Genomic DNA, 27263 nt, shown 5'->3' on the forward strand with positions numbered 1-27263 from the left:
AATTCTGTAATAACACCAGGCAAGGTTCCTGCATCAGATAGAATGGAGCTTCTGTGCCGGATGAGACAAGGGCTCCATAATAGGGTTCTCTATCGGATTAGACGAGGGTTCACCGCGGCTTGTGGCATGTACATTGGACGTTGAACTTCTTTCTCGCCGTACGTAGCCAACCGCACCCGTTGGAGGTGAGGTGTTCCACACCGTTTGCATCACTTTCCAAAATCGGCTTCGCCTGATGACCGACCGTCGTCGAACTTTTTCCTCCCACCCGCTTGTCTCCGTGCCTACCTCGCTAGGTTCTCTCTGGCCCTGAGCCGCTGCTTCGCTCTCTTCATGGTCCTCTCTTGGGTCTTCGCCGTCTCAATGGCCGTCAAAAACGTGGTCCTGGAGAAGGAGCTCCGACTCCGGGAGACCATGCGTTCGATGGGACTGGACGCTCGAACCCTCTGGCTTGCCTGGTTTATCGATTGCCTTGTCTCTGCGAGCCTCAGCAACGTGCTGCTCACTCTGCTGCTCATGGTAATGGCGCTGCGTTCTCGCACTTCTCCTGTCTCTGCGGCCCCGGTCCATCGGGCTTGTAACGAATCTCACCACCCCCCTCCTCCCCATCCCCACCCCCCAGCGGTTTTGAGGAATTGTCACAAATGGGCATCACTATTCATTCCAAGAATACAATTTTCTCTACCTCTTTTGTACCCCCCCCCATTTCGTTTGTACGTTTGCGTGTCATTTTCGTGAATTGTAAATAGTTGTAACACATCATACCATGACTGTTAAAACTATTTTAATTTACATGTCGTTGCATGCCTATGGTCCACGCGTAGCGATTGATTTTTTTTATAAAACATACTACAAAGTAACTGTCCTTATTGAGACAGCCAATTATCTCGGTTACTCCATTTCGTATAGCATCTCATCGCTAATATTTGTTAACAATTATTGTCATACGTTTGTTGGGCTTTTTTCTCCCAGTTATATTTCACTTGTGTGGCTATTGACTCAATTTCTCTGCTGCCCTTTCTCTCTCAGTAATAATCACTACAGACTGTGCTCATGTCTTTGTTCATTAGACCTGAACACAAAGATCAAACCACTTCGATCAAACCAATTTTTATTAACATTCAATCAATGAGACCATCAACTCATTAGGCTTGTGAACCCGGTTTAATTAACAACGCCGCTGCTAACGAGCTCAGTGACAAATGAGCGTGTGTTCGAGCTCACCGAGGAACCTCATCGTTTACTTCAGATTGCAAACAGCAAGCAAGATTTGTATGATTGGAACACATTTTAAATGAGCATTAAACAATGTGGCCGATTTCATGATGTGCGAAACATAGCAATTATACCTTGACTGTATTTTTGTATGTGGACAAAATGGCCAAATCTGCATAAATTGTCAAAGATTTGTCTGTATTTCTGCCAGTTATTGGCAGAAACTCTTTCCACATCTGGCTTTGGTGGTGAATGCACGCGATCCAGTGCTGAGGAGGCAGGGTTGGTGGATATCACCGAGATTTATAACACGCTGTAAAACTCCACAACCTGCCAGGCTGCCAGACAGCCAGGGCGACGCGCTGTACAACAAGTGAGTCTGTGATTATCTCGTACACGTAGAAGTATTCAGAAGTAAGCCTAACCAAACACTGCCGCCCCCCTCTCGCCCCTATCCCACGCGACCTCCGACTCCCGCAGTATGGGAAAGTGCTGCAGTACAGCGACCCTTTGGTGCTCTTCCTGTTCCTGACGGCGTTCGCCGTGGCGACCGTGTCCCAGTGCTTCCTGCTCAGCGTCTTCTTCTCCAGAGCCAACCTCGCAGCGGCGTGCGGAGGCCTCGCCTATTTCCTGCTCTACCTCCCGCACATCCTGTGCTTCATGTGGCAGGACTACTTGACCTTCCCCATCAAGATGGGCGTCGTAAGTTCCACGAAACCCTGCGTGCATCTGTCCGTCCGTTCGTCGATTGGTTGGTTTGCTCATCACCAGGGACTGAGTTGGAGTAGACGGTACGGGAATAGTAGCCGCAGCCATCACGAGAGGTGTACTGGATGTGGTGTATGTATGTACGTACGTTTTGTTGAACTTCTTTTGCACCGTATGTACCCAACCGTGCTAATCGGAGGTATGCCTGCCTGGTGCGGATATATTTTTAAGGTGGCGTAACCTGGACAGAATTTAATCTCTGGCCGTTAACTCGGGAAGATTTATGTTCGTTCGTTAGTCTTTCAAGCGCCCATGGCCACGTCACCCGAACTGCTCTCAATACCAACGTTTCTGCCTCGTAAGCGCTGGATCGCAGTGCTTAGTCGGGTGACCTCCACGCACAAGACAGGCTGTTTTAGGCTGCTGCAGGGCCACATTGTGGGCAGTAAAAGGCCATGCAGCAAAATCCATTGTTGTACTGTGTATCTATGAGGCCTACCTTCACCAACCACTACGAGCTAACATGCTGAAGCCTTGTCAAATAATCCCCACGTACCCCCACGACCCGCACGTACATCACTCACGACCCGCACCTACATCATTCATATTATAACTGAGTGTTCTCTTTGTTGTTGTTGCAGAGTTTACTTTCGACCGTAGCCTTTGGCTTTGGATGTGAAAGCATCTCCCGCCTGGAGGAGCAAGGAATCGGAATCCAGTGGCACAACCTGGCATCGAACCCGGCGGCCGGAGAGTCGTACACCCTGCTCACATCCCTGCTGATGATGCTGTGCGACGCGGTCATCTACGGCCTCCTCACCTGGTACATCGAGGCCGTCTTCCCAGGTGCGTCGGGAGCAGATCTGGAGGTTGCCCGGTGTGCCGGTTTACTCGTGGTGTTCTCCCTTTGCAGTGCCCTTAGGAGGCAGTGGAGAACGGTAGATTACTGCTGCGTATACATTGGCGGAGTCTTGAGTGGTGTACAGTTCAGCTTGGCTTCACAGACGATCCGACCTAAAAGCACGCAGCTCTTCTTCACTAGCTACACTGCTAGGTCGTGTGTCCTGGGCTGAACTGCATGGATTTCCAGCATTGTGAGTGGTAGGATTAGTGGCTAGAGTTAGTGTTAGGTGTTACGCTTAATGTTAGGGTTAGGTTTAATGTTAGGTGTAATGTTCGGTTCAATATTAGGGTTAGTCGAAGGACGATGAGCGTTGTGTTTCATGTTAGGTTTAGGTTGGTGTGAGTGGTAAGATGTGTTTACGGCAATGTTGGAGTTAGGCTTTATGCTTCATGGAACAGGGTAAAGCCTTCATTCTCACTGGGGATAGCATCAATGTTTGGTCTAGTGAAAGTGCCTCCCTCTCCTGATCTCTCTGAGGTGGTATGTTCCTAATGGCCGTGTCGGGCCCTCCCTCCGTCTTTCTTTCTCTCTCTCTACTCCACAGGACAGTACGGAGTCCCCAAGCCGTGGCATTTCCCGTTCACGAGCTGCGTCACCACGCTGGGCCCTCAGTCCCCACAGGGGACGACCTCCTCCAAACCCACGGCCGGTGAGCCTCACCCGGCGGGGGCTCTACACGTGTACGCGTACAGCCCCTTGTTCAATCCACTGCTGGATGAGGGGGGCCTCCCCCACCACGCCGTTGCAGCAGCTTGTGTGGGTTATTCGATACCCTACGCCGCCGCTGGTCGGTGTGTGTTTGGTGAAGGTGGAGAGCAGAGGCGAGGCAGCGTACAAGTACAGTCGTGCCTTTGTCTAACGCTGTTGTATCGGACGCGTGTTTCGGCTACACGCAGTTTACTTATTGAGGTACGCTTTCCGGAACACGGGGGTGATGTTTCAGCCATACGAGGTTTTAGTTTATTATATTTCAATATATTGTGTGTCTGTTATTATTTTTTACGTGATACCAAGTGGGGTAAGTAATATACAATTAGTGAAACCAGGAACGCAACCCTATTTTTCCATGAGGTATATTATTTGTCGAACGTGGTTTTGCGCAACATGACATTTTCCAGGAACGTGACCCCCACGTTCGGTGAGGTATTACAAGTACAGCAAATATTTCCAAAATCTTAAACAACACAAGATCCAGATCCAATTCAGTACAGTACACAAAATCCGTGATCTAATCCCATCTGTGAAGGATGTCATTCCTGACATGCAATATCCTGGAGTCTACAAACTAAGTTGCACCTGTGGTGATTGTTACATTGGGGAAACGAAACGACATGTCTCGGACCGTGTTCGCGAGCACAAGGCATATCTAAAACACGGCAGAACCAATACCTCCGCCGTGGCTGACCATTGTTACAACGCTGTGGGCTCTCATGATATTGTTTTTTCCGAGACCAAGGTGCTCTGGAAACCTTCGGGCTACTATCAAAGGTTTGTTCATGAAGCCATCCAGATATATAAACATAGACATAACTTCAACCGAGAAGATGGATACAAATTGAGCAATCATTGGAAGGATGTTATTAATCAGGTAAAACCTTAAATGCTTTATGGTGTTGCCTTCATATCCACATCTCCTGTTGCTTTAGCTCCCCACTCCCAGCCCGCTCTCTTTTCCTCCCCAACCCCCCCCCCCCTGACATTTTGTCTCTGCTCACCCTTTAATCCCTTCTAGTCGCACTCCACTTGGCAGCAATCCACTCCCCCTACCCCACACCCCCCCCTCTCTATCTCTCCTCCCTGGCTCCTCCCCCCTCTCTTACCTAGATAGCCTCTTGTTACAGCAGCCCTTTTGCCCACTTCAGCAATTGTTTCTTACTGTGGTTGTCACTGATGGCGGACGCTTGTGTTGCGCCCGAAACGTCGTGATTTAATTTATTTTATTTTATACCCTATGTGACACCTACGTGACTTTACCGAAAAAACCAAGAGTACAGCACAACAGTGGCTTTTTCTACGATGCTCTCTGCTGCCCACCACGCAGCCCGAGAGCCTTTTAGCACTTTAACCCTTGCTTCCCTTGCCGAGATCTGACGAGTATTACGGGTGATTTGTCACGTCAGCGATCGTTGGAACACAACTAAGATCCTCGGTTCAATGTTAAATCTTTTGGGCTGCATCTTTCTTTAGCTTCATCGTCTGCCGTGTATATTTCTAAAACTTCTTTAAAAGAACCCATCAAGGTATAAACTTTTCTCATTTTCTTCCTCCTCCCTTCACCTTTGTCTTTCTCTCCGCCTTAATGTTTCTCCGCCTCGTCTTCTCAAACTGCAACAATATCGTCAGCGAAAGGAAGTTCGGCCACGGGCCCTGCAACCATTGCCACGACAACCATAAAAGGCTCGAAGCAGCCAGAGGCCAGCAAGGGTGAGAAAGTGGCACAGAAAGGGGGTGGCCAAGAAGAGAGGAATTCTGGGAAAAAGGGCGGTGGTGACAAAGGAAATCCTGGGGGAGGAGACGGCACTGACAAAAGGGATTCTGGGAAAAGGGGCAACCGTGAAGCAGACGTTTCTGGGACAGCGGTCAATCATGACAGGCGGGTGGCATGGTCAGCTGACATTGCGGAGCGGGCATCCAAGAAGGGAAAAAGGGGTGCCCGGCGTTCCCAAGGGAAGGGCCAAGGAAGCGGTGGAGTGAGCCGGAGCAAGGAGAAAAAGTCCACAACGAAGGCAACAAAACGAACAAACGCTGAACCCGACGGACATCTGAACAGGGGTAAAGTCCAGAGTCGCACGCTCATAATGGCTGTGTCAAAGAAATTCAGAACTGTTGAGGTCTTGATTTTGAGGTTCAAGCTTTGGGGCTGGGTGCATCTCTCTTTCCCTTTCTCTCTCAGGCTGAGTGTCCTAGAAACCCAGTCAGCATCAAGGAGATCCTGGATATTAAGAGAATGACTAAATAAAATCCAGACACCAAGAATGTTTTTTTGGGCAAGCCATTAAATTAAGATGGTTACCGCATCGCACAATTCCATATGTGCTTCTGCTGCCGTCTGAAACCCTCTTCTTTCCAATATTGGGAAACCACCAGAGCTATGCACTTCTCAATCTCGATTGAAAACTAATTTATTTCGAACAGCTTTTTGTGTTTAGTTTGTTATCATTACCGTGCACGTACAGAGCGAAAGAAGTTCAACATACATACAAAAATTTACTGAAATTCCCAAGGCTGTAATCGACCAGACTAAGCCTGCAAAATAACAAAAGCTGACTAAATGAATTCTCTTCTTGTTTCTTTCGGTAAAGTCACGTAGAAGGGAAATAATAAAATAATACAAATAAAACATAATAAAATATTTGATTATGTTTTATTTTTAATAATGAAAACATAAAAATACAACATAATCAAATATTTCATTATGTTTTCTTCTACGTGACTTTACTGAAAGACCCAAGAAGATGAATCCCTGCAGTCGCGAAAGCTTGAAATCGAAATCTAAATGAATGCTGTCGCGGAGCCCTGCGTGACACAGTGGGAGACCGACCGACCTCTCCCCCTTTCCGCATCTGTCTGCAGACGAAGTCCTTGTCGAGGAGGAGTCGGTGGAGCTCACGCTGGGAGTGAGCGTGCAGAACCTGGTGAAGAAGTACTCGACCATGGAGCGCCCGGCTGTTGACGGGCTGAGTCTGAATTTCTACCAAGACCAGATCACCTCCTTCCTGGGGCACAACGGGGCAGGGAAGACAACGACCATGTGAGTCACACATGGGGTGCTGGTGGCAGGGAGCGGAAGTGTAAGCGGTTACGAACCCGGCGACCCAAGCTCCATTCCCGCTCATGGCCAACACCAGTGACGATTATCTGAACCCATCCTGGGCCTCTCCTAGACCGACTCAGCCTCTAATGAGTACCTGTTGCGGTGGGTAAATATCGCTACTGGAGAGACAATGGCGATCAGGGCATGGTGCTGGCCAACCACCCCCTAGTGTACCGTGCTAGCCTTCATAGGTGCTTGCTAACTGCACTTGCTTCAACAGCCTGTTAATGCTATATGGGGGATCTTTGTCTTTGGTTTGCTACTGGTGGAGGGGGTGGTGGCGATGGTGGTGGTGATAGTGTGGGTAATTTTGCGTGGCCGGGAGTGGGCTGCGACAGAGATATCCTCTGGCCCCTACAATATTTATCGTCTTCTTTGGACACGTAGCTACGGTACAGATACAATGGGAGGCTAATCGATGCCCGTCTACAGTCAAGGGATGGCTAAGATAATTGCTGCCTTGTCTGAGTTGGAGAAATTACAACTGAACCTGAAGCATTCCACTAAGAGGTGGAGTCTTACCATCAGCCACATCGAAGACTTGCCTAGGTACTTTATATCATCAAACACTCTACCCCCTCAACTCCCCATGAGCGATGGGGCAGTTGTAGAGAGAGTGGAGACATTTTCGTACCTGGGCAGTTTGCTTATGACTGTTCTGGCAGGTTTGGCAGCAGAAGTGTTACTCCGAATAAGTTGAGTGGCATTCCCTTTTCATCAGCTGCGTAACGCTGTGTGAAAGCTACCTGGCCTATCACTCCATACGAAGCTCCGGGTCTTCTGGACCACAGTTATGCCCTCTCTTCTCTATGCTTGCAAAGCATGGAGCCCTTTAAAGGACCATTTGCGTTGGTTTAAAACGACGAGCGAATGCAACAAGTTGGCACAGTAGGGAGCTCTGCTTGTGGGTTCATCTGCCAGTCATCTCAATCAGTCAATCCATAGCACCTGGGTCTGTCCCGTGAACACCTGTCAGCGAGCCTTCGACACTTCACGTGGCCTCAAAGTGTACCTGGCCTGGCACAGCGGCCGTGGTGACGACACCGCCACTTAGTGGCAAATGGCAGCTGTTGTTGTTGATGTCGGTGTGGGTGGTGATGATAAAAGCGATGACGATGGTGGTGTTGATGCTATTGCTTTTTGTGCTGCTGCTCATGGTTGTGGTGGTGAAGTTGCTGGTGATGATGACGACAATGGTGGTGATGATGACAACGATAGTTGGTGATGATGACAACGATGTTTGATGATAATTCTACTGCTAATAATGGTGGTGATAATCAATGACGATGTTGATGACAATGATGGCAACAAATGCTTTTGCTGCTGCCGATGACGACGATGGTGAATATGCTGCTGCTAATGTTGCTCCTGCTGATGATGATGTTTGATGAGTCTGATTATGACGGCGATGGTGTACGTTGTGATGGTTGTGTTTAAGATCCTGACATAACTCAGTGTCCCCAACGTGACCTTTACAAACCCGACACGGCCATTGTGAACCACGTGAGCCACCCAGCCCTCCTCTTCGCTTGACGCTTAAATTCCCGCTCAGGTCCATCCTAACGGGGCTCTTCCCCCCGACGTCCGGCACGGCCCTCATCTACGGCAAGGACATCCGCACGGAGATGGAGTCGATTCGGAGCAGCCTTGGCACCTGCCCCCAACACAACGTGCTCTTCAACCAGTGAGTGCACACAGGAACGTTCTGCTCTCACCAGCTTGATTGCTTGCTTGCTCACTCACTCGCTCACCAACTCACAAGCCCAGCCACCGATGTATTTGCTCACTCGCCCATCCCACCCTGTGTCATCGCGAACGAGTGTGCACACCGGCGCACTCACTCAATCGCTCATTCACTTATACGCCGACTCACTGATTTACTTACTCGTGTACTAATTGCATCAGTCATGCACGCACTCACTAACTTATCTAATCACTGGTTCACTCGCTCATTTAACTTATTCACTCATCACCTATTCATTCACCCATGAACTCGTTTGTTCACCCACACTCTCTCACTCACCCACTCATTGTCACTCGCTCACTCGTTCAAAATGTCTCCCTGCTGCAATGAGTTTAAGGAGGTGCTCACCTCCATCGGTCCAAAACTGAAAATTCTACATTCCTATGGCCGGAGACCAGTCTTCTCCCTCGCGTCAATCACAGACTCGGTCTCTCCTCCCTGGGCATTGTTAACGGGCGATGATGTCTTGTCTCCACGAGGTTGACCGTGGAGGAGCACATCTGGTTTTACGCGCGGCTCAAGGGCTGCTCGTCAGAAGACGTGAAAGAGGAGGTGGAGCGCATGCTGGAGGACACAGGGCTGCTGATGAAGAGAGCCGAGCAGGCGGGGAACCTGTCCGGTGAGGCGGCACATAACACGTGGTGGCCAAAGCAGCAGCAGCAGTCAGAGCAGTTGGCAGCAAGAGGATGAGGAGTAAAGTCATTTTCAGTTCTGTTGTAGTAGATGCATCATCGTAATCTGTAATGCAGCAAACCCTTCCCTCTCGCGAGTTCAGCTAACATCGCGGTTTTCTCGCCCAAATTTACTGAGGTACAGTTCACCAATCGCGCCCCTGTGTAAGTGTTTGATGGTGCCATTCCAGTACGCGTCGTAACTGTACTGCTCGCGATGATGCTGCTGCTGCCGAAGAAGAACGCACGCGCTAACGTGTTTCCCAAGCAGCCCATCGTGGGTCCCAGGTCACGTGCTATTCCCAGCCCCCAGTGAGTCAGTGAGGTTTAACCACACCATATTCTTTCCTTTAGTGGACAGTACTGTACACGGATGCGTGTGGAAAGTGTCTCACAGTGCGACAGGTGAGAGTGAGTGGAGAGGTGAGGGGTCAGTAGGGAGTGGTAGTGCAACGTAGCCTTTCGCGACCGGTATTGTTCATAATGAAGGTTTTTTGAGTTACATAGCTTAAATGCACATTTATATTTACGCAATTTTACGCAAAAACCTTTATTATGGGTAGTGCCATGGTCAGTGTGCTGTGCTATGAATCCGGCGACTTGAGTGCAATTGCCGCTCACGGCCAATGCCAGTGAGAATAATCTGAATCGGTTTTGGGCCTGTCCAAGGTCAACTCAGCCTCAAATGAGTACCTGGTGCGGTGTGTAAACATTGCCACTGGGGAGACAAAGTCGTGGGGCTGGTCACCCGCCCGCTAATAGCACTTGCTCCAACAGTCTGGTAAGGCTATACGGGGGATCTTTGTCTTTATATTTGTCTACCAGGTGGGATGCAGCGGAAGTTGTCGGTGGCGATGGCGTTTGTGGCCGGCTCTCGGCTCGTGATTCTGGACGAGCCGACCGCCGGAGTCGATCCCTTCGCTCGCCGTGGCATCTGGGAGCTCCTGCTCAAGTACAAACATGGTAAGTACCCCTGGTCAGGGGTCGGCTGTGTGCCTGCGGTGGAAATCCTACATTCCCTTGGCAGGAAAAAGTATCTCGTGAGGACAGTGATTATACATTAACACACACGCACACATAAATGAGTTATTACTGTATATACAAGACAAAGATAAAGTTCCCCCATAAAGCCTTTAACAGACTGTTGACGCAAGTGCTCTTAGCGAGCACCTATGAAGGCTGGCACGGCACATGTGGGGATGGGTGGCCAGCACCGCACCCAGCCAGCTTTGTCTCCCCAGTGGAGATGTTTAAACACAGCACCTGGTACTCATTTGAGGTTGAGTCGACCGTGCGGAGGCCCAAGACCGGTTCAGATCATCGTCAACGGTGTTGGCCATCAGCCGGAATCGAACTCGGGTCGCTGGGTTCATAGCGCAGCACAATAAGCACTAAGCACTGCACTAACACTCCGCACACACACCACATGCGCGCACATCAACGCTCACCGCCACTCGCCGTCGTGCTCCCAGGCCGCACCATCATCCTGTCGACGCACCACATGGACGAGGCGGAGACGCTGGGCGACCGCATCGCGGTGATAGCGCGCGGGCGGCTCCGGTGCTGCGGCTCCTCCCTCTTCCTCAAGTCCTGCTACGGCACGGGCTACTACCTCACCGTGGTGCGCAGCGGCGCCGACGTGGTGGGGCCCAGTGGAAAGGGCCAGCAGCAGCCGGCAGAAAGGCCGGGGAAAAGCGGCGGAGGATGGTGGCGGCGGTGGAGACTTGGATACTAACGAAGACGAGGTGGAACTTGCACTTGCTGAATCACTCGCTTGCATCCTCAGTCACTCGTTCTGTCTATCCTTCACTCATCTGCTTTCTCGGTTGATCACTCTTTCACTTGTTTACTTTTTCACTTGCTCATTTAGTCAATGGCTTGCCAACTCAATCTTTAACTCGCTCACTGCCTCGTTATTAAATTTGCTCACTCACGCATTTTATATCTCGCTCACTAACTTATTTACTAGGTCACTCACTCATTCACCCACTTATTTCTGAAGCATTCACTGCTTGCTCACTTGCTCCCTCACTTGCTGACTCACCAGCTTATTTACTTGCTCACACACAGGCTCATGTACTTTCTCACGCACTCGTCCACATAGCCAGTCACTTGTTCCCTCACCTCCGATGAGCACGGTTTCTACGTACGATGCAAAAGAAATTCAACTGACATACACACAACGCGTTATTTTTGCTGTTTTCTGCTTGCAGACTGATGGGAGTTCAAGCCACAACAGCAGCTCCGATGAAGGATTTAGCAGTGAAAGAAGTTTGGAAGAGAAACTTCCCGGTAAGAGGATCTGCAAATCAAGCGATGGGATTTCAGAATGAGAATTTTTACTGATGCTCAGCTCGAGCAGACCAGGTTTTGGGATTTGATTCTTGATTTTAACTGTTTTAGGATCCGAGTCTCAATTAACATTGGATTTCAGGATCACAGTCTAGTTTCAGACCAGGTTTGGGGATTCGATTGTTCATTAAGATCAAGTTTCACATTCAGAGTGTCAATTGAGACTGGGTTTCAATATTGGAGTCGTGGTTATGACCAGGTTTTAAGATTGAAGTATCCATTGAAACTAAAACTATTTTCATTTTACCAGGTAAGGCCCACTGAGCTATTTAGTTATTTTTCAGAAGCGGCCTGGCCAGGAATGATAGCCGAATGGAGTGGCTAATGTGGAAATGTATAGCAGCTAAATACTCTGAACGCACATTTCTAAATGTGGAGGAAAAAACCGGAGGACCTGGAGAAAAACCCACGTGACCACGAGGAGAACACGCAACTTCAAATATACAGCAGGCATCAGGGTCGGGATCGAACCCACCACCTCCTGTATTTCAGGCGAGAGAGTTAAGATCTCGCCACCATGGCGCCCCTTGAGGTGGCACACATCTGTGTGCCACCTCAAGGGGAACACACGAGAGAAGATCTATCCGTAGAGCAGCAGCAGGAGGATGAGTGCCGGCAGGTTGCCATCGGCAACGTAGGCCTTCTGTTGGAAGCACAGGAACACTAGCGAACCTCTCACCACTGTGGCGCCCCCCCCCCGCCTCCCAGGCGAGGTCCTGATTCTGCAGAGCCTCGTGGAGAGGCTGGTGCCCGGTGCCCGCGTGGTGGAGAACGTGGGCCAGGAGGTGACGTTCGTGCTGCCGTACATCGGAGCCCGCGACGGCTCTTTCGCGCTCCTCTTCAGCCACCTCGACTCGAAGCTCGAGGGCCTGGGCATCTCCAGCTATGGGGTCTCGGACACCACCATGGAGGAGGTGAGCCACAAAGCCACGATGAGAAGGATGATGAGGATGATAATGATGAAGTGTTCTTCAATAGTGCATCTCGGCAGCGATTTGTTTAACGCTTGTGTTTGGCCCATGAGCAAGCGGCCACAAACACGTGTCGTGGTGGGCCATGAGGACTGGCGTTTGAGATGCCCTGTGCTGGGGAAGCGGTGAGTGACGTGCGTGGAGCGAGCGGTCTAGACGTGAGCGTTGTGGTGGTGAGATGTTAACTGCCTCGCCTGGTATACAGGAGGTCGTGGGTTCGACCCTGATGCCTGAATATTTGGAGTTTGTATGTTCTCTCCTCGTGGTCGCGTGGATTTTTCTCCGGGTCCTCCGGTTTTTTCCTCCACATTTAGAAACGCGTTTTCAGTATTCGGGTGCTTTAAAATTCCACATGATGAGTCACTTTGTCAAGCTTTCAATTATGGCCATGGCTCTTCTAAAAAACGAGCTAAGTAACTCAGTGGGCCCTCCCTTGCCCTGTCTCTCATCATCTTCGCTGTAATATTCTTGGTTCTTTCGGTAAAGTCACGTAGAAGGGAAATAATAAAATAACAAAAATAAAACAATACAATTCTCACGACGTTTCGATTGCAACACAAGCAATCATCATCAGGTGTGAAAACCACAGCAAGCAATGTATTTTATTATTTCCCTTCTACGTGACTTTACCGAAAGAACCAATAATATGAATCCCTGCAGTCATGAAAGCTTTAAATCAAAAAATCTTCGCTGTCGTTATTTTTCCTTGTCGCAGATTTTTCTAAAAGTGGCAGAGGATCCGAGCCTAGAGACCGAACATAAAGGTGAGTTGGCCCGCCCCCCCCCCCCCGCATCCCCCCCCCACGTGGTTAAAATATAAATACAGCACGAGCCATAAACCTTCATCAGCGTTATCAGCCATGATCAATCCACTGCTGAATTAAGGCCTCACCAAGTCATCGCCATCTCTGTGACAATCCACCACCTAGCACTTGCACGTGAGCGGATTTCATCGCTCCATCTCCGAAAACCTGAATAGATATGTTAGCATTCAGCCCCCACTGACACCACCCCGGTGATTAGATGAAGTTCCACGATTCGGGGGGTCATGATTTAAATTATGAATCAATTATTTTTCGTTTCGCTATTACTATCTAATTTCTATCATTTCCTATCTCTCATTTATTCATTTTTTATTCAATTCACGAAGCCTGAATGCATCATCAGCATATCACTTGCATTCCGTTCGCATGAATCAAGAGTAATCGATTATCACACGCACAAATCAGTGTGTGTATTGTGAGCGTTCAAATCAATGTTACTTGATGAATCCATACATTGATGCACGCCCTGAACGTGAGCGATGTGTACTTTTGCTGGGACAGCCTCCTACCTTTGCTGCTACTGAAACAAACCAGGCAGAACAAACAGTACAGGATACACATGAGACTCACAGTACAGGTGAGACAGGCGTAGCAGGACAATACCGATCAGACGGACATCATAAAGTACAGATGGGAGACAACAAGTCAGTAGAGATGAGACGGACAGTACAGACAAGAGAAAGCAAGAGACATTTTAAATCGGCAAGCCAGTGACAATGAGACAATATAGAAGATACAATACAAACAAGACAGACAATGCAGACGAGACAGGCACTGCAGGCAAACACAGCACAAACGAGGTGAACGGTGTCGGTAAAACATCATACAAATGTGACAGGACAAGTGAGATAGGACAAGTAAGATGAAAAAAATAATGAAGACGAAAAGAGTTGTGATAATTAATGGAACCGTGAAGGGTTCCTGGTGGAGGAGGAAATCTGTTTTTAGCGAAGAACAGGCAAACAGACCATTCCATCAATGAAAGATTCTTGAGCACAGAGCAGATCGATAGTTGCACCAAGTGAGTCAAACGAGATTGATTGATCGATCGACAGGAGCGGAGAGAGAGAGAGAGTCAGATCGACATAAAACAATGGAGGTCAGAGAAAACACCGTTCGGGATGAGCATGTCCTCGTTGCAGATGAAGGTGTCTCCACGAAGGGCAGAGGGAGGTGGTGGAAGGACAAAAGCAGCCTCTCGCCCTCCAAGACGAAGGAGAACATGGACACTGAGCTGGGTGAGTGATGATGACGACGATGACGACGATGGTCCTGCCAAGCTTTCACAGAAGCGGGCGATGATTACTATGTATAATCCCCAATCGGGTAATTTGCCGGTCATTTTTTACATTTGCCAACTTTTAGACCATGACGCCGGCACACAATGACCCACGTTTAGCAATGACACCACAGGATCTCAAAGGTCCACTGTGAGTCAGACGGCACACATTTTTTTGGGCTATTGCCACAGTAATAATCTTGGCTGCCGCTGAATTAAAAACCGTGAACCTCTGCAACAGGCGTCGAACTCGCCACTGCTTGGCCATGTCATCATGAATGATTTTGATAATGATGGCAGTGATGATGATGATGATGATGTTAATGCTGCCAATGCTCTGCTGATGATGTTAACACTGATTACGATAACAATGATGCTACTGAAAATTATGCTACATGTTACTACTGATGATGGTAAGAATGATTCTGTCTCTACTGATAATAAAACATTAATGATCGTGATCGTTCTGTTGCAGCGAATGCTGCTGATGATGCTACTAAATAATATCATTGACCTTGCTGCTGCGACAACTAATGCTACAGTAACTGAACTTGCTGTCTTGACTATTGCTACAGCTGCTATTGATGTTGAAGAGATGCCTCTTGCACTGATTGTTCTTGCGCTTGTGTCATTTGTGGCTCACGTCAAGAGAGGAGACTGGAGGAGAAGAAAGCGAAACGGCAAAAAAAACGTGAGACTTTTTGTCTCAACGGCCATGAACTCTACAGACACTCGAGACTCTGGTTTCAGTATCGGAGTCTTGATTGAGAATAATTGAGACCGGGTTTCAAGATTGGATTCTGAGACTCAGGGAGACCAGGTTTTAGGATTATAGTCTGAGACTCAGGGAGACCGGGTTTCAGGATTTGAGTCTTGAGACTCAGGGAGACCGGGTGTCATGATCGGAGTCTTGATTGAGATTCTGTGAGGCCAGGTTTCAGGATTGGGGCCTGAGACTGAGGGAGACTTGGTTTCAGTATTGTATTCGTGGTTGAGACTCATTGAGACTGGGTTTGAGGAGGAGATTCTTGATGGAGACTCAGGATCGGTTCCTCAAACCCAGTCTCCCAGGATCACGGTCAAAACTCTTGTGATTGTATAGTTGTACTCTTTTTTTGTCCGGTAAAGTCACGTAGGTAAAAAATCTAATCAAATAAATGAAAACAACTAAATTTAATCACGACGTTTCGGACACAAGAAAAGCGTCCTTCTTCACGCTTGTGTTGCGCCCGAAACGTCGTGATTTAATTTAGTTGTTTTCATTTATTTTATTTTTTACCTACGTCACTTTACCGGAAAAAAAAACCAAGAGTATGAATCCTTGCAGTCACGAAAGCTTCAAATCTAGAATGTACCGTATCCCTTTTTGCTCTTCCATAACCCACACCTTTCGACTTGTGACACTTGACCCCGATGTAAACAGTGGACCCGGGAGGAGGCGGCACTGATCACAAGATCACTGGAGGAGCACTGTCATGGCAACAGTTCCGAGCGCTCATCATCAAGAGGTTCCATCACACGAGACGGAGTCGCAAGGGCTTCCTCTCACAGGTGACTGCGGTGATTGTGGTGGCGCCGATGGTCGTGGTAAAGACGGTCATGATGGTGCTGGTGATGACATTGCGATTTTTGGTGGTGATGATGATGATGGTGATATTGATGTTGATTCTTCTGATGATGGTGGTGGTGCAGTTGATGATGGGGGTGGTGAAGATGATGCTTCTCATAATGATATCACTGACTTTGCTGCTGTTCATACAGCTGCCAATTATGTTAGTAATAATTATATCATTACCTCAAAAACATCAGGATTACGTGTTGTTGGTGGTGATGATGATGATGATGAAAATGATATTGTCGATTGTGCTATAACCGTTGCTGCATTTAACAATGATGATACTTCTGCTTCTTCTAATGATGATGATGCTGCTGCTGATGATTCCAAGAATGATAATTGATATAAATAGGATTTAGCCCTGAATGTGATTACACTATGCATATAATTATTGTACAGCGTTGTGAGATGCAATTTGCATGAATGACGTTATAAAAAATGAAATTATGATTATTATTATGAACGATTTCACTAACTTTACTGCTGCTGATACACATGCTAGTGATGATGATGTCGCTAATAATATATCATGATATTGTTCTCCCAAAATCAACCGGCTACTCTTTCGTTGATGGCGACAATGATGATCACAGTGGTGGAATGCTCTGATGTTCTCTGCCGACCAAGTTATCCGTTGAAAAAAGCTTCTTAGCTCAATGGGCTTTACTCAGTTGCTGGTTTTTAACGACGACGATGATGATGATGACCATGCTGTGTGCAGATCATCCTTCCCGCCGTCTTCGTGTGTCTGGCTCTCGTCTTTACAATGATCGTTCCTCCGTTCGCCGATTACCCGGTGCTCGAGCTGCAGCCCTGGATGTACCCGGAGCAGTTCACCTTCTACAGGTCGGCGAGCGCCCGACGGCGAAAGCCAACACCACAACATCCGCACGCGTGCCCGCACACGCGTGGACATTCACATTAGTGAATAGTCTTCATAATCACCATCACGATCCATGGGCAGATGGTCCGTAGGTGTCCACTGCACATTCCGTTATTTTTGTTTCGACTTTCCTCTTCTACCAATATGCTCAAGTAGTGTCACATCTTTCTGGCACCAATCTCTGATGTTGTCAAGCCATCTGTGAGGTTTCTAATTAATAGTACATATATCATAGTAATGATCACAATTTATAGCCTTTTGACAATCATTTGCTGGATGAAGACCTCCCCCAGGCCACATTGATCATGTCGGGGTTGTTTGACCAAACTTCGCCATGCTGGTCAGTGTGGATTGATAAGAGGGAGAAGTGGGGTATAGCTGCTAATCTAGATTTATTTTACATCTAAATTGAAAACTAATTTATTTAGAACCACTTTTTGTGTTTAGCTTGTTGTCCTTCCTTGTTGTTGTCCTTCCTTCACACCTCTGATTAGCACGGTTGGCTACGTACAGTGCGAAAAAAGTTCAACATACATACAAAGAAGAGCCATATGTTATTTTGGTGATGCCTTCCTTTTAAAAGGAATCGGCCAAACATCTCAAAGGGTGGATTTCATAAGAATACTGCCATGTCCTCCCACACTAAGCAAGTTACAGTAATACTCCGGTTTACGTCAGGGATGCGTTCCTCCTGAAAGGTGTGATGAGTATCGAAACGACTTAAATTAAAGTAGTTTACTGGGTAGGTGGAGGCAAAGGCCGAGGCAACGGATACGAGAAAGGACGGATGATGCTGTCAGTGACGAGGGGGTTGAGGCGATGCAAATCATAGTCGTGGTCTAAAGCGGTTAAAGGGGGAGACGTAAATTGGGGTATTACTGTACTTCTGAAAAATATATTTACATGTATGTTGAACTTCTTTTGCACTGTACATAGCCAACTGTGCTAATCGGAGGTATGGGGAAGGAAACAAACTAAACACAAAAAGTAGTTCTACGGAAATGAGTTTTAAATCTAGATGTAAAAGTGCTTAGCTCCAGTGGCTTCCTAATATTGGAAGGAAGAGCATTCCAGAAGGCCGCAGAAGGCCGCATCTGAAAGCGTGCGATGGATCATCTTTGTTAAAGACCCAACCAGGGCAGGAGGACCCTCCTGAATAACCATCTTGAGACTCACCGAGGCTCTCATGGGAAAAAATATTCCACATTGTTGATGATTGTTTTTGTGTTTTGTTTAACGACTTGGTAAAACTTTTCCCATATATTTGCAGCGATGATGCCCCCAACGACCTGACAACGCAGAAGCTTGTCGCCGCAATCCTAGACCCACCCGGGCTCGGCACGCGGTGCATGATGGGATACAGCATTCCGTGAGTACCCACCGCCACGGCACACCTGCAGTCACGTGGCTGAGGGGTTCATAGTGGCCATGTCAGAGGCACCGAGTGAACACCGCCCAGACTCTTCGAATCTGGGTTTTAGCCACCTGTGATTAATGGTCCAAATTACGTCTCACATCTACGTATGTTTTCTAATGTATGTGTTGCTATCAGTGTAATTCCAAATATGCACGTCTCCATGCCTCTTAATCCAGTGACACTCTCTGATCCACATTCTTTGTCATCAGGCAGTGCTTATGACAAATATAGCCACAATCCTGAAGGCATTGAGGGCTGGTGATATCAATTAGCCAAGCTGTTGTTGGAAACATTATCCGTGCGTTTATGTGGCACGTCATTTTTTATTTTATTCCACAAATTAAAAACTCATATTTTACAGGAACCTTCCATGCCAACCTCGGATGCCCGTGTGGGAGACTCCTCAGGCATCTCAAGCTGCCTTGGACGCCCTAAATGAGGGCAACTGGACATTCGAGGACCCCTCCCCGAGCTGCCAGTGCAGCACTCTGGAGCGCCTCACCATGCTGCCTGATTGCCCGCCGGGAGCCGGAGGACTGCCACCCCCACAGGCAAGACGAGGTTTAGCCGAGTCTTCAGCTAAACTACGGCCCTCTTAATGAAGGCCTCTATTGAACTCCCTTCTCAATATTTGCCTCCTGTGTTCAGATGATTGTCCTCATAATTGAACCTCGTCCTACCCGTGTCTAAACGGAGAGGCATGTCATGAGTCACCCCTCCACCCTACGTCATGATTAATTGCTTTCTCAGGATACAGAGACACGATTAGGTTCAAGAATCTATTCTGTTTTGTCTCATCGGTATTGTCTATCCCTTGTGTTCCATCAGTCTTATCCGTACTGTCTTGTTCCGTCTCGTTTGTATTGTTTTTTTCCGTCTCGTTCCAAAAGACCACAGAGTATGAACACCATATCTCTGAATGCAACTCAATAACCAAACGCGGTGCATTGTGGGAGACAGCGCTTCAGCGGGGTCACGAGTTGCGGTGCACCATGGGAGCCGCGGCGTCTTGCTCAACAAGAGTCGGTGTGCGACAGGGAGCGTGATACCCACGGTTGAGGTCTCTTTCACCGTTTCCCCTCCCTCTCAGATGCTGCAAAGCACCACGGACACCCTTCAGAACCTGACCGGGAGAAATATTAGTGACTATCTCGTAAAGACCTACGCCGGCTTCATAGAGAAGAGGTTTGGCACTCACAAAGCATATGTCCTCATGCGGGAAATAATAATTTGCATTTGTATGGAGAATATAAATAACAAAATAAGTAAGAAGACAATATGTCTCCTTCATCTATCCGTCTCTCTGCATGAATAATGAAAGTATTTCTTACAACAGCAATCATCTACACGGCCTTCTGGGACAGCATCATCTCAGCAGTGTTGTTTCAATACAAGCAAACTATGGATCGATTTTATGTATCCATGTTGTTCAACTTTTTTCACACTATACATAGCTAACCGTGCTAATCGGAGGTGCACGGGAAGGACAAAAAAGTAAACATAGAAAGCAGTTCTAAAGAACTTCGTTTTCAATTTAGATTTAAAAGCGTGGCTTCATAATATCGGAAGGAAGAGCATTCTAGACAGCCTGAGAAGCACATCTGACAGCACGCGATGCAGTGACCGTCTTTGTTTGATGCTTATCCAAAAAAAAGTAAACTGTAGCAGTCTTTTAGTTTAAACATATAGTGTATCATCAGCAGAGTAAGGCTTGCTTGCTTGCTTGAATCATGATCTTGATTCAGGATCAATAAAAAACATGTAAGGACTCAAAACAAAAAATTTCCGACAATATTTTGCTTGTTGGCAAAACATGTGACGAGGGCTCAAAAGGGATCTTGAAGGCTCAGCGAAGTATAAGAAAATAATTTCCAAATGAGTGAAATAATTGGCAAAAAGGTAAAAAGCCAACAAAGATTGTTTTGATAGAAGTGGCTTTGTAATCCATTGTAAAAAAAAAACCCACACAGGGCCAACAAAAGTGTAGTGGGTTCAACTGAGTCGCAGACTTACTCTTGGAGGCAACACATTTATTTAACACCAACACACGGGGTAACTGCCCCTTAACAAAATAACAACCTATGGTGGTGACCACCAGGCAAACTACAATAATTACAACGTAACTGCTACATTGGACCAGACCACAGCTGGGGTCCAGGTCCACGTGTTGGAGACTCTGTAGGACGAAGAACGTAGACGAAGGTTTCTGCAGGATGAACAACAACGCCGGTCCCTTTGGGGGACCCGGCTTATATCCTCTGCGGCGTGGCTGGCCCCGCCCTTGGCCACGACCACCTTCAGAATCCTCGAGCAGGATCTGAACCCCGACCACGTGACCACCCCTAGCCCCCACTTGGGGGCCCTTTGTAGACTTAACCGGTCACGTGTCCTCTCATGTCAACCAGAGTGCCATGGCCTTCAGTAACCTCATTCTTACAGCCGGCACTTCCACACCCTATCCTGTAGGGCTGGCACTACACGCCAAGCGTGGTGCCATCCAGCGCTATCACTCAGCGCTGACCTGAGCCCCTCTAGGGCCGGTACTACATCCACATCTTAGTGGTATCCACAATGCCGTTACATCGCACGCCGTGCCTCTCTGGGGCCGGCACTGTACAGTGACATCCCGTGATGTCACTACAAAAGCATTGTAAAAGGGTATTCATACAATTCACCATTAGCTTCATTGGCAAACTTGTACAGTGGCCTACAAACGATTGTGGGTGCAAAGTTACGTCAAACATTTCAGAGCAAATTGTCTCACCGCTCGGACGTGAAACGACGCTCATATCTTATGGTGCCACTGGAGCTGACAGTGGAACTTCCACATCTCAATGGAGGGCAGTCCATCTCTCGGGATCACCAGTTCTTTGTGCTTAATTGCACATTACCACTTTACACTTTGGTTTGCCTAATGTGTTGTTTGTTTATTTCCCTTTTTTATTCCATTGCTTCAGCCTAAAGAGGAAATATTGGGTCAACGAGCCGAGGTGTGAGCTTGTAGTATCGCAGTCCTTTAGTGTTTAAAGCCATAGTAGAATTATCTACCCTACCCCCCCCCCCCAGTATTCTTTTGAGAAGTGGTATAGCCCTGTCCAGCTCCCTTCACCTTCACCCTCTCTTCCCTGTGTAAAGGATGGTACGGTCCTATTTAATGCGCCCTAAGGTGCAATAGTGCCCGCCCTCAATGAGCCCCAGGTGGTGATGAATTACACGCTCCTGTGACAGAGCTGAGTGTGTGAGTCTGGCTAAGTAGGACACCTGCATCATGACAGCGGTGGGCAGATGATATTAATGATGGATGATGGTGGTCATGATGATCATCACAATAATTATAATGAATAGTATCATCATTTTGATGATGATGATGATGATGATAGTAATTAATTATAATAATCGTGAAGATAATATTAATGGGTGGTTGATGATTGATCATGATAATGATGGTGTTGATGGTGGTGATGATGATACTGCTGCTCATGCTACTGCTGATGATGCTTCTGATGATACTGCTGCTGCTACAAATGCTGATACTGACGCTGCTGCTACAAATGGTCGCAACGATGACCATGACGACCCTGATGCCAGCGACACATCGCAGTAGAGTTGACCCCGACCAAGAGTCCAACCCTAGAGTCCGCGAAACCTGTGAAATCCATGTGACCGCCCTGACTCAAGTCGGTATCCCTCCCAAGGTACGGAGGCTTCTCGCTAGGCCAGAAGAACGAGCAGAGCGACGTGAACGCCACGGCACTGAGGAGGCTGTTCCAGCAGGCGGGGGGGTTCCTTAACATCACAGCCGTGAGTGGCACGGATACCGAGACATAGCACGCACGCTGACACTCGCTCTCATGGTACGACTAACACTGCCACACTAACACGCACACTAGACGACACAACACTCGAACACTAATGCTTGCCCTGACACTAACCAAGCATGACCACGAGCCCTGACACTAATCCTAGCACTAGCTTCAACGCTCGTGCTAGCCCTGATACTTAACACTTATATAATTATAAGCCCAACACATTGTTGTCCCTTCCTAGCAACTCCGATTAGCATGGTTGGCTACGAACGGTGTGAAAGAAGTTCAACATACAAACATACAACACTAACCCGGACACTCCCGATATCTCGGATTCTAACATTCATGAACATAACCTATTCCCAAGCAAATACCTAAACTATAACACTGATAATAACCATTGATTTGACACCAATCCACACAGGGGAGAGATTGGTAAAGGCTGGGCTCGTATCAGGATTAAGGGTTAGGATTATGGCTACAGTTAGTGGTTCATGTGTGAGTTAGGACTGTTCGTCACGAGTAAATCTAGTAGGTAGGTTATTCGTTGGGTTAAGCTCAATACTTTTTACATAAATTAAACTGCAATATTATGCTGATAAATTAAAGATTCTGATATTAACAATGTTGAATATGATCGCAATGATGTTGATCTTCGTGATGGTGATGATAGTAATGATGATTCTGAGATAATCTGCTACTAATGATGACGATTCAAAGACAATCATAATAAACGTGAAGATGATCATAATGAATCAAAGACATTAATGATGATGATCGTGTCACATTTGTAACCTTTTCAGGGCCCAGCGACAGAGGAAGCCTCACGTAACCTAGAGGGCTTCATCCAGGCCCTTGGGCCTACTGACAACATTAAGGTGAGATGAGGGTCACAACTATGAACATATTCTATACATTCTGCATTGTTTTGCAGCAGCATGAGTAAAATATAAATAGATCAGATGACCGACAGGCCGCTGGTATTGGATGAAAACTCTTGACAAGGAAAAACCTGGTACTCTTATCAAAATACAATAAAAGCAATAAAAAAAAATAACCTTTGACGATTGCTACATTTTATGTGAAAATTATTCCATGAACAACAAACGTGGGAAATGATTTACAGTTTCACCTCTGTCCTCCGCGTGCAGGTTTGGTTCAACAACAAGGGCTGGCACGCCATTGTCGCCTTCATCAACGTCGCGAGCAACGCGGTGCTGCGAGCGCGGCTGCCCGAGGGTCAAGACCCGCGTCGGTTCGGCATCACGGCCTACAGCCACCCGCTCAACCTCACCAAGCAGCAGCTCACCGAGGTCGCCATGTGAGTTGCCCCTCCCGGCGTCGCAAACCAAAAATGTTTTATTACATCGCAAGATTTGAACGGAAAGAATAAAACAAGAAATACCCCTGTTCTCACCATCTCCCTGTGTCTCTCCCATCACCTTCCCGTGTCTTCCTCCTATTTGTGTCCATCCTCCCCCGCATCTCCCTGCACCTCCCCACGTTGTCTCCGTTCACTTCCCCACATCTCGCGTCTCACTCCCACGTGCCCAGGCTGACGTCGTCGGTGGACGTGATGGTTGCCATCTGCGTCATCTTCTCCATGTCCCTCATCCCGGCGAGCTTTGTGGTGTTCCTCGTCCAGGAGCGGGCGTCCAACGCCAAGCACCTGCAGTTCGTGAGCGGTGTCAACGCCTACGTTTACTGGCTCGCCAACATTACCTGGGACATGGTGCGCATTCGCGAGGGAACACTGTGCACCCTTCACTGGGACTCCAGGCCAGAGATCGCAACCGGGTACCCGATACCCGTACCCTACCCGATACCCGGCTACCCGTACCCGGCCGGGTACGGGTAGCCCGTGAGTCACTGGCGAGTCACTGGCGAGTTACCGTTTGTCACTCATTTCGAGTAGGGTACGGGTACGGGTAGGGAACGGGTACCCGTACCCAGCCGGGTACGGGTACCCATTTGCGACCCTGGTGCGGCCGGGTACGGGTACGGGTAAGGAATCAAAACCCGTTTGCGACCTCTGCTCCAGGCTGGGCCTGAATACTGACACTGAAATGTTAACATTGCCTTTGGCTGCGTGAGTCTCGGGCATCAACACTGAATTCTAATAGTCCTAAAAGTGCCACGGCTGGCTCTCTAAGTCTTAGACGTTAACACTGAGCAGTGAGAATTATCATGGTCAGCGACGGTAAGTCCACGACTGGATAAATGCCTCCTCAAGCCGCCACCACGTCTCACCATTCTAAAGTGTAATGATATAGTAATGGCTTATTGTCCCTGGTGGTGCTTATCCGCTCTGAACATTTACAATAGCCTGGCACTTGATCCCAATAAAAAAATATTCAAACAAAAGGGTATGACCAAGTGAGGAGATATTATCCGCGAACGCACAGGCACCTCATCAGTAAATAATTCCCATTGAATCTTACCAGGCTACCCACTGATGGGGTGTATATGAAATCACACTACCTGTGCACTAACAGCAGAGGCTGTCGTAATGGACCGGTTTGACCGTGTTGTTTTACAGGTAATAAGTATAACCCGTAAAAACAAAGTTTTTCACTATAAATCCTTTATATGCGTGGCGGCTAGAGTCCTCTCGTCCTTTGGCTTGAGATGGCTGCCACCTATGGGTCAGATGATTGTCTGCCAGTATTAAGCAATTGGTAATTAAATATTTAATTTGTTTTCCCTAAACAGTGTAACATTTTGGAAAAAGATTTTCACGAACATTAATTGTCTCACACAACGAGTCTGTGTGCAAAATGTCAGCTCGATTGGATCACGGGAAGTGGGTTAAAAAACGACCGAAAGATTTGCACGGTCGTAAGCAAGCAAGCAAGCACGCAAGCAAGCAAGCGAACTTAATATAAAGGATTTAAAAACAACAGTTCCACACTGCCCACCAGGGATGTCTGTCGTGCAAAGCCATGCCCTCGATTTGTATTTCACGTGACGCGGATCGCACGAATGCGCCGTCCAACCAAGTTCCTACCTGCCCACTCCGAAGGAACGTGTTAATTGCATTTTGTTTCTCGATGCCCCCCTCCGCCCCCCCCACCCACCTCACTTCACAGTGCAACTACATTCTGCCGGCGATCATCGTGGTGGTCATTTTCCTGAGCTTCCAGCAGAAGGCCTACGTGTCCGATCGCAACTTGCCGGCCCTCATCCTCCTGCTGCTGCTCTACGGGTAGCTCTTCTCTCGTAGCTGCACCCCACAGATGTGTGCCTTAGACAATGAGGACGCCACGGTGGCTAAGAGATGTCATCTCCCTCGTCTGGTGTGCAGGAGGTCGTGGGTTTGATCCCGACCCTGAGTATTTGGCTGCTATAAATTTGCACTGATAAGTCTCTTTGTTGAGCTGTCATTTGTGGCCAGATAGCTTCTGAAAAATAAGGTAATAGCCCAGTGAGGTTATACCTGGTAAAATAAATATTGTTTAAATTTCGATTTAAAGCTTTCGTGACTGCAGGGATTCATCTTCTTGGTTCTTTCGGTAAAGTCACGTAGAAGGGAAGTAATAAAATAATAACAATAAAATAATTCTCACGACGTTTCGGCCAGAACGCAAGCAGCCGTCTCCCCGCAAGCAGCCGTCTCCCCGACAGACCTGGTCTTCACCTGAGGACGGCTGCTTGCGTTGTGGCCGAAACGTCGTGAGAATTATTTTATTGTTATTATTTTATTACTTCCCTTCTACGTGACTTTACCGAAAGAACCAAGAAAATATTGTTTAGTTTTATTTGTATTTTTTTGTGATTTGCTTACTATTCCTATACTTTGCACTTTTATCGTGTTTTTATTGTTTGTTGTAACATTCTCACCCCCCCGACAGGACATCTAGCTCATAGATTTCTCCAGTGTAAATAAATATTCCGATTCCGATTATTTATTTAGCCAATGCTTTTATGCGTGACTTTCACAGTGACAGCACCAAATACGCGAGAACGATCGATATTTAAATAAATACTGGGCACTGACAAGGAGGCACAACGAGAATGCTGATCCAATGCTTCTCGACTTGACGAACCACGATGGCCGTCGCACGCCCGACTCCCGCACCGTCACGCGTGTGCGACTGTCGGGTGAGTGCAGACATAGCAGCTGCTGCTGCTGTATGTACGTAGCCAGTCGTGCTAATCGGAGGTGCGGTGGGAAGGACAACAAACTAAACACAGAAAGGAGTTCTAAAATAACGGGATTTCAATCTTGATTTAAAAGTGCATAGCTCCAGTGGCTTCTTAAAATGGGATGGAAGAGCATTCCAGACGGCTGCAGAAGCACATCGGAAAGCGCACGAGCGGCGACCGTCTTTGTTAAAGACCCAACCAAGGCAGGAGGACCCTCAGAGAAAGACATTTTCTGAGTAAGAATTAAAACAAAAGAATGGTATAGATGAGTGGTTTGAGGCGTAAGAATACAATTTAATTTTCTTGAGTAGAGTCGATGAACCACTGCACCCGTCACAGGCCCCACTCCCGTACTGTCACACGTGCGCGACTGCCGGACGTAGCAGCAACTGCTGCTGATACTATACGTATGCACGTATGCACGTATGCATGTTGACCTGCTTTCACACAACGCACGTAGCTAAACGTGCTAATCAAAGGTGTGTTCCCAGGTGGTCGATCACGCCGCTCATGTACCCGGCCTCCTTCGTGTTCACGGTGCCCAGCACGGCGTACGTGGTGCTGACGTGCGTCAACATGTTCATCGGCATCAACGGCAGCATGGCCACATACATCCTGGAGCTCTTCAACGGCGACGAGGTGAGAGGGGGACGAGCCGACTTCCTCCTCTCCGATACGGCGTCATTGTCGCCGTCCTCTCGCTCCCCTCCTCTCGCTCTCCTCCTCCACGCGAACGAGTGGCATTCACTCTCGCTGTCTTCTGAAGGCGGTAGCAGCAGCTGGGTTCACAACTGAGACGCAGATACATAGCTGCCGCTACTCTCAACTCACATGAAGAACCATGAGGGACCCAGGGGGAAGTGACCACGTCACGTCTGTATTATGTGAGTCAACTGCCATTCTCTAATCACACA

At 47.9% G+C, this 27263-nt stretch overlaps 1 protein-coding gene across 1 annotated transcript in view; it reads left to right on the forward strand.

The window, feature by feature from the left end:
• The window catches only part of LOC133346329 (phospholipid-transporting ATPase ABCA1-like), a 51927-nt gene that overhangs the window by 14976 nt on the left and 9688 nt on the right, over positions 1-27263 (forward strand). Inside the window, 29 exon segments of the mRNA XM_061557825.1 lie at positions 167-185; positions 297-519; positions 1696-1917; positions 2565-2769; positions 3372-3476; positions 5171-5599; positions 6401-6578; positions 8194-8325; positions 8865-9004; positions 9882-10019; positions 10529-10710; positions 10712-10801; positions 11270-11348; positions 12117-12322; positions 13095-13143; positions 14346-14441; positions 15132-15173; positions 15906-16033; positions 16819-16943; positions 18251-18349; positions 18759-18948; positions 19488-19582; positions 21355-21387; positions 22093-22198; positions 23007-23081; positions 23355-23524; positions 23758-23935; positions 25293-25408; positions 26841-26988. Coding sequence (XP_061413809.1) covers positions 167-185; positions 297-519; positions 1696-1917; positions 2565-2769; positions 3372-3476; positions 5171-5599; positions 6401-6578; positions 8194-8325; positions 8865-9004; positions 9882-10019; positions 10529-10710; positions 10712-10801; positions 11270-11348; positions 12117-12322; positions 13095-13143; positions 14346-14441; positions 15132-15173; positions 15906-16033; positions 16819-16943; positions 18251-18349; positions 18759-18948; positions 19488-19582; positions 21355-21387; positions 22093-22198; positions 23007-23081; positions 23355-23524; positions 23758-23935; positions 25293-25408; positions 26841-26988 — 3998 coding nt within the window.

This window comes from Lethenteron reissneri, chromosome 24 (genome assembly GCF_015708825.2).
Source record: "Lethenteron reissneri isolate LAM-NWPU_2019-01 chromosome 24, ASM1570882v1, whole genome shotgun sequence".
Lineage (NCBI taxonomy): Eukaryota > Metazoa > Chordata > Hyperoartia > Petromyzontiformes > Petromyzontidae > Lethenteron > Lethenteron reissneri.